The following is a 13,370-nucleotide window of genomic DNA, read 5'->3' as shown; positions in this document are numbered from 1 at the left end:
TGGTGCCTCTCCTGCTCGTATCTGTGAGCAGCGAGCTGAGCCTCCCTCCTCATCTTCTCCACGGAGCCACAGCCTCCTCTCTGCAAAGTAAAACCACCACAACATGGAGGGAGAGAGTCACGTGCACGGGAGATGCAACTCAAATTACACTTCCACTTTCATGTGAGTCGCGCTCGCCATCCATGGGAAATGAAAGCCTGATTTGCTGAGGAAGCATCTCACTTCGCCATCAGCCAACGGAAACGCTGTGCATTTGGGATATGCTAGTACTTTATTAGTAATACTTTATTTGAAGCAGAGTAAAACCTTCATGCAGCGTCTTACCTGGTGATGGGCACTAGAGGGCGCTGTCACACTGCCATCAGCCACACTCCTGAGGAACACACACAGGCAGTGTGTACTGTGTGTAGTACAGTGTGTACAGAGTGTAGAATGTGTGTAGTACACTGTACAGAATGTGTAATGTGTGTAGTACAGTGTGTACAGAGTGTGTACTGTGTGTAGTACAGTGTGTACAGAGTGTAGAATGTGTGTAGTACACTGTACAGAATGTGTAATGTGTGTAGTACAGTGTGTACAGAGTGTAGAATGTGTGTAGTACACTGTACAGAATGTGTAATGTGTGTAGTACAGTGTGTACAGAGTGTAAAATGTGTGTAGTACACTGTACAGAATGTGTAATGTGTGTAGTACAGTGTGTACAGAGTGTGTACTGTGTGTAGTAAAGTGGGTACCTGTTATGTCTCTTTGCTTCTTCCGTCCTGGAGTCTAAAGAGTTTGTTTTACCTGGAGATCCCTGCAGAGCGACAGGTAGAGAGAGGGAGACGGGTAGAGAGAGAGAGAGAGAGAGAGACAAGAGGACAGAGTGAAGCAGGCAGGTGTAATGTGTGATATACTGACCCTTATGATGTCATACAACATGAATGAATAAAAGAGAAGGGGGTGTGAGGTCGTGCCTCTCTGGTGATGCGTCTCTCGATGTAGGCCATGAACTGAGAGCTGAGGCTGACGCCGTCGCTCCTTCCTCCTGAACGACCTTCATCCTCCTCCACCGGACAACCGTCAATGAAGTCTATATGCTCCATGTCGCACTCCACTGCCGGGAGACAGGCAGACGGGCGGGGAGACAGGTGGACGGGCAGGGAGAGCGGCAGAGGGACAGGCAGGGAGCGAGGCAAAGAGAAAGGTGGACAGACAGGGAGACAGGTTGAGGATCAGGGAGATAATATATAATCATATATTCAATACGATTATGAGACTTTGAATGACTGGTGTGTGTGTGTGTGTGTGTGTGTGTGTCTTACAGGTGCCGTTTGCTCTTCCTCGCTGTTCCTCTCGTCTTCCTCGCTGGTCACACGTCTCCTCTGTGGGCTGCAGAGACACAGGAAGTGACATCACCGTGACATCATCAGTCTGAGTGTTCCAAACCAACCCCTTCTTGACTAACCAGCAGAGGTCACATGGACTGGTTGACTCGTGGCTGCGCACTGTAGACTACTTGTTTACCAGGTGGTTAAAATAGACCAAAACGGTGGAGTAGGATTGTAGGAATCACAACGCGCACCACGGTCGATAACGCAGATGTTGATCCACGTCCTGGTACGTTCAAGTGGCTGCAATACAAGTCCTAGCCACAGGTGGCAGCACTGAGCAGGCAGCGCTCACTGTTATGGTAGAATGTCACTCATACAGTTTGTAATGTTGTGTAGTGAGGTGATGAGGCTGATTGTTCCAAAAGTTACATTTTTATGAAGTTTAAACTAAACACTCAATACACATCGCATCCCATAAATGTGTAGTAGAAAAATGCCACTGGATAAATTCAATTTGTAAATTTGTTTTTTTTTTTGATGGCATTGGTGGTGTGGCGGCTCGGGGTTAGAGAATTTAATATTAAGTACATTTCCACTTTAACTACATATTTCACAACGGAGGGAGTAGTGAAATATATAGATTTTACTTCGTAGGGAGTAGTGAAATATATAGATGTTACCACGTAGGGAGTAGTGAAATATATAGATTTTACTACGTAGGGAGGAGTGAACTGTCGGACCTCGTTCCCGGACCATCTCTTGTCTCCGCTGTCAACACTGTTGAATCCTGAGTCCAGAGCGCCATACGGCCGACCAGGATACAACTCATCAGCACTGAGACAGACAGACAGACAGACAGACAGACAGACAGACAGACAGACAGACAGACAGGCAGGCAGGCAGGCAGGTGTTAGAGCAACAGAAGTTTACAGAACAGTGCATTTTAAAAATAAAATCTGTGACCTTAAGTATAAGCCTGGTGAGATAGAGAAAGAGAAAATAATGGTAATGATCTCATAATCATAATAATAATAATAATAATACTAAGAGCACTATTCATAATGGATAGTAGTCAATTAATATATATTCTTTTAACAACGAATTAATAAATTGTCTGAGTAATGAACCGGAGTGTGGCGTCCCATACAGAACACCACTGAATGTTTCCTCCTACTCACCAGTTGTTGAAGGTCAGCGTTCTTCTATCATAGTCCTGGAGGTCAGAGGTCATCTTGGTGGCCTCCATGTTTAGATATTTAAATATGTGGACCTTCCCCTTTATACACACCTGAAGGACAGGAGTATGTTTCAGAAAACTCATTATGTACCATTTGAAGCTCAAATTTTATTACAGATACATTTATTGCAGTAGGTATACGTGTAGTGTACAGTACAGTCCATAGTGCACAATACAGTATACAGTACATAGTATACAGTGCATAGTGTACAGTACACAGTACATGATGTACAGTACATCATTTACACACTGTCCAGTATACAATGTACAGTATAATGTCTATTACTGTGTAGTACAGCATACAGTTCATAGTGTAAATGACATTGTATACAGCACATAGTGTACAGCACATAGTGCACAATACAGTATAGAGTACATAGTCGACAGTACATAGTATATGGTACACTGTACAGTATACAATGCACAGTACACTGTGTATCGCTGTGTAGTACAGCATATAGTTAATAGTACAAAGTACACAGTGTACAGTACATAATGCACAATACAGTACATAGTGAGCAGTACATCATTTACACACTGTACAGTATACAATGTACAGTATGCTGTGTACAATGTACAGTACATAGTGTACAGTGCAGTAATCTACTGCTGTGTACATTGTGCAGTACAGTATACAGTACAGTTTACAGTACAGTATAATGTGTACAATGTACAGTACAGTGTCCAGTACATGGTATACAATATACAGCATACTGCATACAAAGTATAGTACACAGTACAGTGTACAATGTACAGTATACAATACAGTACAATTGATACAGTACAGTACACAGTGCACAGTGTAAGGAGTACCTGTGCCGGGGGGCTCTGAAGGGGGTTGTTGTCTAGTATTATGGTCTGTAAGTGCAGCAGGTGTCTGAACGTCAGCGGGATGGAAGTGACTTTATTACAGGAAAAATCCAGACGCACCAGGGGGAGGACAGACAGCTCTGTGGGGAGACAGACAGGTCTATGTAGCGTTGTGTAGTACTAGTAGTAGTGTGTAGTACTAATAGTAGTGTGTACCTGCAGGAAGTTGGACCAGCTGGTTCCTCCTGATGTTCAGCTCCCTCAGAGTCTCCAGCTGACCCACCTGAGCCGGTAACGTCTGGATCTCATTACAGCTCACATCCTGTTTGAGAGAGAGCACTTCCTGTTTAGCACAACTTCATTTCCTGGAAGCCCTTCCTATTTAATACAGCTTCACTTCCCGCTTCCGCCCTCACCTCACTTCACTTCACATTTCTCTTAACATAGAGACAGGCAGACAGACAGAAAGACAGTCAGACAGGCAGGGACCCACCAGTTCAGTCAGGTGTCTCAGCTGTCCCAGTTCCTCCGGCAGAGAAACCAGTTTGTTGTTGCAGGCGATGAGAACCTTCAGAGGGAGAGTGCAGACTACGGCAGGAAGTACCGACAGCTGGTTCCGACTGAAAGCACACAGTTCTGATTCAGGACCGTAGTACTACCACGGTACTACAGAGGTAACAGGGTGCCACGTTACCAAAGCACAGCGATGTAGAGGTAGGGTATGTACATCCGTTTTTGAGGTTTTTTTTTTTAATCTTTTGACAGAAAAACACCAAATACTCTGCATTGGCTAATTTGTTCGACCAATCACCGTGCACCTACATCTGGACCAATCACTGTGCACTTACGTTACCTAAGGTTATGTCACTTAATCGTTGGGCCTCATGAATGCCGACCGTTCCTAGAACTTGCAGAACGGACATAAAAGAAGGACGGTTCGCCCAAAAGTTTGTGACAAAACCTCAGGCGTTTCCGCACCGCAGGAACCTTTTCATATTTCTAGCAACTTTTTTGTTTCCGCACTGCAGGAACTAGGAATGTTAGTAGTTCTGAGAACTCCGTTTTGAGGATTTTTTAAAGCTCTTACTCCAGAGCAGGGCCCGACCGGCACAAGAGGAACCTTCAGTGATGTCAGTGCACGGCGATTGGTCCAAACCTAAGTCTGCGGTCCCTCGCTGGTCAAGTGGCATCGTTCATTGAATGAATTAACGTACGCCCTGTAATCCCTGTGTGCTCCCCAATGCAAGGTTGGGTCTTATGAAAGTTTGGGCTAACTTTTAAATTACACCATATCCATCGAATTTGAGTGAAGATTCAGTAACTGGATTGATTATTTCTCACCTTTGTTCAGAAACAGATTTTAATGGACTGATAAGGTGAAATCAGGGAAGGTTACAGAGTAAATACAACACGGAACTCATGCTGAAACCCTGTTGGGTGTGCAACCAGAAAAGCTAGGCCCTCAATGGGCCAATAGTTCTCAGGGGAGCTCCCCAGCTCCTAGTTCCCCTCAGGGAGTCCCCAGAACTGTTCTGTGCCAAAACGCCTGATGACAAAGTTCCTGCGGTGCCATCACTCCTTCTGTAACTGATTACAGTTTTCAGGGCTCTGTGAATCGCAGCACAAGTTCCAATCTTCAAGTCTCCATCAAACGCAGCATCGGCTCCTGCTGTCTCTGGAACAAGCGTAAATATATTGAATGCTACGCAAAGCTACTGCTTTGCAGTCGACGCACAAGTCTCTGGATGCCAGTGACCAAGCCTGGACATATATAACTGTGGCTGATGATTTCCTGGTCTGTGACGGTACAAATTGCAGCGATGCACCGGGTCCAGGTTCGTCGTGTAAGATACAAATTACAGTTTTCTGAGTTCCCATGGAACACAGCATCAGTTTGAGCTGGCGCTCGTCTTGACCCGGTGCAGCTCCTGGGCCAAGCAACCAATACACGCCAATGGAGTGTAGCGCACCGCCCAATGCCTCATGTGAACACCCCCCCCCATATATATATATATATATATATATATATATATATATATATATATATATATATATATATGTTGAATGTTCATATGAGACGTGACCAAAGTGTAAAATAATGTCAACTAATGACAAAGTAATGGCTGTAAACAAAATGCAACGAAAGTCAGAGCTAACCTTTAAATGATCCTTGTAGATCTAAATGAGGGAAGATTCAGCAACTGGATTGATTATTTCTCACCTCAAATTTGTTCAGAAACAGATTTTAGTGGAGTGATAAGGTGAAATCAGTGAAAGTTTACAGAGTAAATAAAACAGACCCTGAGTAAAGCTCAATCCCCATTGGCTCAGAAGTAGGGGCTTGGCTGCTCGTTTACAATTAAATAGAAATTACATTTTTCAATGTTTTAAATTTACAAATTACAAAGAATTACACAATACTGTCTCCCTCTCCGACGGTACCGAAGATGTGCGTGCCAGCGATGGGGTAACCAAAATCGGTGCACCAGAACAGTGTGTTTTTATTTCATTTTAATTGATTTCATCCTTATGGAATGAAACCATGCATAATGGGGAGACTTTCTCCAGGACTCTCTCTCTGATCACCCCCTCTCCATCAATGAGCACAGACTTAAAAGTTCTATGTGTTTGCTTAAGTTTCCTCTTGCAGCATCCTCTGCCCGGTATTCCCTTAAAAGAGATTCTGAATCTCAATGAGACAAACTACCTGATGTAGAGGTAGGTCGTGGTGATGGTGTACCTGATGTAGAGGTAGGTCGTGGTGATGGTGTACCTGATGTAGAGGTAGGTCGGGGTGGGGGTGTACCTGATGTTGAGGTAGGTCAGGGCCTGCAGGTTGATCATGCTGTCCGGTAGCGAGCGCAGACAGTTCTGATAGAGGTTCAAAGTCTCCAGGGACACGAACAAACACACCTCCACAGGAAGCTCCGACAGGCGGTTACGGGACACATCTACACACAAACACAAAATATATACATTATGAATAATATATAATATTCACTTTTATTGTCTATCAGTACTCCAAACTAAACCATCAACATAAGACAATGCTGTGAGTCTCACTGTGGAACCAGGATTTACTGATTCTGAGTGACAGAGTTCAAGTTCTGTCAAAGAAAAGAAGATTTCCTTTCACAGATTTTCCTCTGTCACAGAAATGTACATGCTGTTCTATGACTGGGTCATATATTGATATAATAATAATATTAAAATAGATCAAGTAGGTCTGTTCTGGGATTTTTGTTCCGGTAATATTGCAATATAATGAAATATGTCTATAAGTTGCATTATGTTAAAGAAATGGTGTTTTGTTTTTTTTAATTCATAGACTGTTATGTTCTAATCAATAGTCATAATATCCACAATACTAATGATTGGCTATCTAGTGTGTAAATATCATTTGCAAGCCGCAAAATATTGTCAAAACATCAATATTGAAGTATTCATCCAAAACATTGTAATATTTGATTTAGTCAATATAGCCTCATCCCTATACTGTCACACCAAGTGAACTTAAATACACGACGGGGCCCGTCATCAGCGCCGGCCTGGTGGTCCAGCGGGATATTTTCACCCTATGTGCCGGTAGAATCCACAAACAGAATTTACAGAAATATTCCACGTTATTACTGCGCTTCAGATTTCAGGTTAAAAAGGTAAAGCAGTGAGGGATTCAGTGGACACTGGGGATCAAACCAGCGACCCTCCGATGACCAGATGTCCCATTTAATCACAGCAGCAGTGTGATTATAGTTCAACATGAAAGAAGTTGGGATTCAGATTGTTTCCATGAACACTGCTTTGCTTAGATGCTTCATAAATCTGTAATTCAAACTACAAACTCAGCCGCAAGGAAACATTTAAACAGCAATCAAGGTTGTAAATAAAATAAACTGAGTTTCTGTTTAGGTGTACCGTGAATGCACTTCTGAAAGGGAACTGTGTGATACTCCGATACTTCCTTAATTGACATCTGACTCCCTCTGGCGTCCTTTGTGTGTCAAAGTGTTTTTTTTCACTAAATTGTGATGAGCTTGGAGTAAACAATGTACAAAAAACACTAAAAACTCAAACTAGTCGACTGCTAACGGAAAAAATACATCTCTTGGTCACATACAAGTTATTTTACACAACAAAAATGGAACTGACAATAGAATTATTCATATTAATATTCCTGTATAGCTTAGGGAGAGAGAGAGAGAGAGAGAGAGAGAGAGAGAGAGAGAGAGAGAGAGAGAGAGAGAGAGAGCATGAAGGAGAGATTTGGTATTTCTCCAGGCGTTGCATTGTACTATGCCAGGGAAAGAAAGATGCATTAAGAAAAAAGAGACTGCTGGCTGGGCAGAGAGAGAGAGAGAGAGAGAGAGAGAGAGTGTGACAGGGAAACACAGAATGGTGGAGGGATGATAAAGGAGTGGCAGCTCTGGGTGTTGTCATCTCACAGGCTAAAAATAACATGGCTGGCTAAACATAGCATCAACTACCACCAGCGGCAACACAAAACTTTCTGAAGGAAATCGTCAATTATTACAATCGTCTATTGTCGTTCTCAGGATACAGAGCGACTATGGAAGTCTGAATGACCTTTGACCTTTAATGAGAGATGGAGATAGACAGATCGAGAGGGAGGCGGGAAGAGAGAGACAACTATAATAACCTTTGATTAAATTATCTACTGATAACAGGGAGGGACAGAAAGGCAGAGGGAGAAAAAGTGAGGCAGGGAGAGAGACAGAAAGACAGGAACAGACAGAGCTAAGAGAGAGAGAGAGAGAGAGAGAGAGAGAGAGAGAGAGAGAGAGAAAGAGGGACAGAGAGGGAGGGACAGAGAAAGATGGAATGAGACGGAGAGTAAGACAGAGAGAGAGGGAGGGACAGAGAAAGAGATAGGAGACGGAGAGTAAGAGAGAGAGATCGAGGTACAGAAAGAGATAGGAGGAGACGGAGAGTAAGACAGAGAGAGAGGAAGCGACAGAACAAGATGGAAGGAGACGGAGAGTAAGACAGCGGGAGGGAGTGACAGAACGAGATGGAAGGAGACGGAGAGTAGGAGAGAGAGGGAGCGACAGAACGAGATGGAAGGAGACGAGAGTAAGACAGAGAGAGGAGCTACAGAACGAGATGGAAGGAGACAGAGAGTAAGACAGAGAGAGAGGGAGCGACAGAACGAGATGGAAGAAGATGAGAGTAAGACAGAGAGAGAGGAGCTACAGAACGAGATGGAAGGAGACAGAGAGTAAGACAGAGAGAGAGGAGCTACAGAGATCCTTCTGTTGTCATGTGGAGCACAGACTGAGGCCATAACTCACGTCACTGTGGTATCGCATCATATCCTCACACAGAACGTTCTGAGGTCTGGAACATCACGGCCAGTTCCACAACAGAAGCAAGAGTTTTGGTCGAAACATAAAATTGAATAATCCAATTTATTTATAAAGCACAACAGATGAAAGTTACATTTCTTAGAACGATGAAGGACAGTGTGCCTTCCGTTTCCAAACAATTCTATTTTGTACTGTATCTGTGCAGCTGTGTGGGAATCTGGCCAACAGGAAGTACACATCACCATGGTGACGGCTGCTTCCTGGACCTCCCAGCAGGCACAGAGGGGACAGAAGACAGACGAGTAAAGTACATGATACTTTGATTTGTTTACTCATGTTTTGGTACCTTTCCTTGAATAATACTGATATTATTTAGTTTATCATCATCACCTTTCCTGCCAATAAAGAATTTGAATCTGAAAAACAATCTGCTTTGACTAGGGCAGCGTGTCCTAACTCCAACTGGACATCAGGTGAAAGGCACTTGCAGAGTTTTTCCAGCGTGACTCCATGTGGCTGCTTGGAGATGGATACCTCGAGCGATCACAGCACGTTGTGCAGGGAGAGACGGCAGCCATTCTCTCAATACTGGAATCATTTAAAAGATTCTGATTGCAGTCACTCGATAGACCCCCAATGACAAATAAGGGTTTAGATTAAAAAATAAAAAATAAAAACACAAAAAAAATAAAAATAAAAAACGTTTTTTCTTTAAAGTGAAAGGTCAGTGTGTACAGCCTGAACAGCAGGAATACAGCTGTGTAGAGCAACACGGTTCAGATCTCTGGACTCATAATGACATCTTTTTATTTCATTTACAAGCTTATTAATTTGCGGCATGCCCTTTCCTCTATAAATGGTGAACATTTCATTACATACTACACCGATCAGCCACAACATTAAAAACACCACTAATAACACTAAAACTGTGTAGCTCCCCCTTGTGTACTCAAAACAGCTGTGAGGTGGAGGCAGTGACTCCACCAGACTCTGAAGGTGTCCTGTGCTTTCTGGCACCAAGACGTAAGCAGCAGATCCTTTAAGTCCTGGAAGATGGAGGTGGGCCCCCATGGATCAGGCTTGTTGTTCCAGCACATCCCATACATGCTCCATGGGATCGGACCCTAACCCCACCCATCCACCTGATGTAGAAGAAACAAGATTCATCAGACCTCCACCTTCTTCCATTGCTCCATGGTCCAGTTGTGAAGCTCATGTGTCCATTGTAGGTGCTTTCAGGGGTGGACAGGGGTCAGCATGGACACTGTGAGCTCCCATACGCAGCAAGCTGCCATGCACTGTGTGTTCTGACACCTTTCTATCATAGCAACATTCACTGTTCCACCACTTTGTGCTGCAGTAGCTCTTCTGTGGGATCGAACCAGACGGACTAGACTTATGTATTTCTTTCAGCTCTGACGGCTATGCCATAGGCCAAGCCCCTTTCACACATAGTTCCCGGTAAATTACAGGGATAACCTTTCTAGCACCAGTAGTGTTTCACGATTCACAAATGCAGCTACATTCAGGAAAATATCAATCTTGAACCTTATGAATCATGCCACGATAATGGCGGAAAAGATGGGGCAAGGGAAGGTCCAGTAGAAGTCACCCGGTGCGGTCCTGGTCCACACCCACTGAGAGCACTAGACGGAGCAGCAGGGCAAGCAGCTCATTCACTTGCATGCACAAAGAGGATGTATGTGGATGTAGCACGCAAATAAAATAAATATGCCTAAGTAAATATAAATATATAAATGAGTAAATACACGCCTGACGGATCGTGCAGAGGCCGGGATCCAATTCACGGGATCTTTCATTGTTTTCATTGCGCCGCAGGGTTTGGTAAGACCCTCCCAATCTGAAGCCAAGATGCCATTTTCAAGCACACAATGTGAAAAAGCAAAACTCCTGCAGCAAACACTGCGGTGGTAGTGCAGGTGCACACTCGCTCCCTCTCCCATTTGGAAAACAGTACTGTCCGTATCTTTATTGTATTTTGAATGTTTTAAATTGGCTATTTTGGAAAACAGTTGTGCTTTTAGAACATTTTGAACGCTTTTTCACAGCATGCCTGTATGCAATGGACTAATAAAATTCTTGAATAGGTCATTACAAAAAAAATTAAAATAAACAAAACAAAAAAAGTTGTCAATTCTCTGTTGACACAGAGAGACAGTCTGTCGTTTAGTCGGCACATTTTAACATTCCTAGTTCACACGTGTTTAAATAAGATAAGCGGACTGTAAATTCCAATAAAAAAAGACTGTTGTTTTCCATTTTGGAGATGCTCTGACCCAGTTGTGGAGCCATCACAATGTGATCCTTGTTAAAATGGCTCAGATCCTTACGCTTGCCCATTTTGCCCGCTTCCAACACATCACCTTAAAAACCTGACTGTTCACTTGCTGCCTAATATATACCACCCCTTGACAGGTGCCAATGTTCTTCACTTCACCTGTCCCTGGATTAATGTTGTGGCTGATCGGTGTATATTAGACATCTGTATTGGTGATAGTTAAAACTTGGTAAGACAGTTTTACACTGTTGTTCAGTTATCTCACCCCCTCCTGTCAGAAAGACATACACCTAATTTAGTGCACCTCACATTTTTTCCCTCTATCGTGTTGCCCAAAAGGGACACTGAACGAAGATCAGACAGATAGACAGGCAAACCGACAGACAGACAGTTTTAAAGCCTGCCCAGCCAGCAGTCTCTTTTTTCTTAATGCATCTTTCTTTCCCTGGCATAGCACAATGCAACGCCTGGAGAAATACCAAATTCTCTCTCTCTCTCTCTCTCTCTCTCTCTCCCTCTCTCTCTCCCCCCCCCCCCCCCCCCCCCAGTTGGCTCTGTACACAGAGCAGAGCAGCAGTCGCCTCAAGCTGAAGGGCCTCTGAGCCTCATTCAGTCATCCTTAAATCTCAGTTCTTTTCTTTTTCCTTATTTGTCCATTTATATCTTCTGTTTATCTCTTTCCTCTTTATCTTTTTATTTTATTTATAATTCATGAAAAGCACAATGAGCCTCCATCTTTATCAAATGTGATTGATGAATAGAGTTTGCCATTTGCGTTACACTGCTTCTCACACACAGTTACAAACACTGGCATCAGATATCACTGATCGTACTGTTCGGATCCTAATTTCACTGTTATCTCCCTGACTAGAGGAGAGACACTAAACCAAGTTCCAAATCCAAGAGCCTAAATCTGATCAAATGGGGTCTGTGACCTGAAGTGGATCAAACTAAGGATCCTTGATGCGAAATATGTTGAGAATCACTGCTCTGATGAGCCCAAACTAAGTCTGTACTTTATAGTAACAGTGATGGATCAGATCGGTACTCAGCATCAGATTGCACCCCTCCTGTCTCTCTCTCTCACACACTCTCACACACACACACAGACAGACAGACAGACAGACAGACAGACAGACAGACATTGCCTGGCTGGAAACTATAAGGAAACGGGTTATATCACTGCCTTTTCTGTTTGAGGAACATCTCGTTAATACAAACAACACAGTGTCTTCAGAACATCATGGGCTCTGCAGAAAGTGTGTAACGAGATGCGAGAGGTGGTCATAAATAGGAAAGGAATAGCAAAGAGTTAAAAATTGAAGAGAAAAAACCCCACACAGAATGTCAGGCTGACAGACTTGTGCAGTTTGCCATCAGACCAGAGAGTAAAGCTATCCCATCCTTCTGATCTACACACCACCCCTAACCCTAACCTGGAATGCAGAGCAGCGACATTCAGGTAGAAACGAGGCACAGCCAGTCTCCATGCCCTGGTCAGCCACATTCTGCTTCTGAATCAGTGTTACCAGCCCTGTCCTCCAGTCACCCACCTCTCTCTGTGTTCTGCTGGTTGCAGCTGCAACTCCACTTTTACACCTGATTCACGAACAATGTGTGTCAGAGCAGGAGGGCTGAGGAGGGAGCCACTGGTCTGGAGGAGGATAGCCAGGTACCAGGACCAGCCTTCAAACCTCTGCCACCACTGGGTCTCGAGGCTGAATGTCATAAACACACAGCCTCATTCCTCACATTTCTCCCGGCCTGGATTACCGGTCTTGCCGCCCGCAGACCCCAAATCTAGATCTGGGAACGGGCCTCGTTTCCATCAGATTGAGGAACCTCCAGAGAGCCCACTTCCAGCTTGTCAAGCCCTGCTGGTTCCCCGACACACCCCGTGTTGGTGTATACTCACCGGCCCTGCTGGTTCCCCCCATCGGCCCTGGTTCCCCTCTAACCGGCCCTGCTGGTTCTCACACTCCCCGTGTCGGAGCCCACTCACCGACCCTGATCCCCCACCACACTGGCCCTGGTCCCCCACTCTCCGTGTCGGAGCCCACTCACCGGCCCTAGTGGTGTCCGCCAGGTCGTGATTCACGGCGCTCCGGGGAAACTCCTTCAGCTTCCTGCCGCTCAGATTGAGGCAGCCGGTGGCTGAAGCTTCGTCCAATGCCCGGTCCAGGGAGCGATTCCAAGACGCGGGGCCCGCCGGACCAGCCGCTCCCAATCCGTTGCTCCCGACCAAAACATTCCCGGCGTTACTCCCGACCGGAAGGTTGGCTCCGGTGTTGTCCACGGCCCCGAGTAGCACCGAGGCCGCCATTACAGACAGAGCTAACTGCTAATGCTAGCCCTCCACCCCGTCGCTCTGATGGAGCTGCGCAGGC

The 13,370-nt window shown here is 44.7% G+C and overlaps 1 protein-coding gene across 5 annotated transcripts in view; it reads right to left on the bottom strand.

Annotated features, from left to right (window-relative positions):
* The window catches only part of lrch3 (leucine-rich repeats and calponin homology (CH) domain containing 3), a gene marked incomplete at its 5' end in the record, with an annotated part of 27,018 nt that extends 13,712 nt beyond the window's left edge, over positions 1-13,306 (bottom strand). For 3 of the 5 annotated variants that reach the window (XM_080006993.1, XM_080006994.1, XM_080006996.1), the window contains 12 exons: positions 1-80; positions 325-373; positions 735-796; positions 957-1,096; positions 1,305-1,371; positions 2,027-2,147; positions 2,492-2,601; positions 3,364-3,500; positions 3,577-3,682; positions 3,854-3,980; positions 6,167-6,311; positions 13,048-13,306. The exon at positions 1-80 is cut by the window's left edge and continues 19 nt beyond it. In XM_080006993.1, coding sequence (XP_079863119.1) covers positions 1-80; positions 325-373; positions 735-796; positions 957-1,096; positions 1,305-1,371; positions 2,027-2,147; positions 2,492-2,601; positions 3,364-3,500; positions 3,577-3,682; positions 3,854-3,980; positions 6,167-6,311; positions 13,048-13,306 — 1,403 coding nt within the window. Of the gene's footprint in view, positions 81-324; positions 374-734; positions 797-956; positions 1,097-1,304; positions 1,372-2,026; positions 2,148-2,491; positions 2,602-3,363; positions 3,501-3,576; positions 3,683-3,853; positions 3,981-6,166; positions 6,312-8,669; positions 8,690-13,047 lie in introns of those variants that run through there. The other 2 variants (XM_080006995.1, XM_080006997.1) reach the window with 2 other exon arrangements.
* Between the last annotated feature and the right edge of the window lie 64 nt (positions 13,307-13,370).

This window comes from Zeus faber (assembly GCF_960531495.2).
Source record: "Zeus faber genome assembly, chromosome: 9".
Lineage (NCBI taxonomy): Eukaryota > Metazoa > Chordata > Actinopteri > Zeiformes > Zeidae > Zeus > Zeus faber.
The sequence above is the reverse complement of the archived record's forward strand: the minus strand, read 5'-3'. Positions and strand labels throughout refer to the sequence as shown.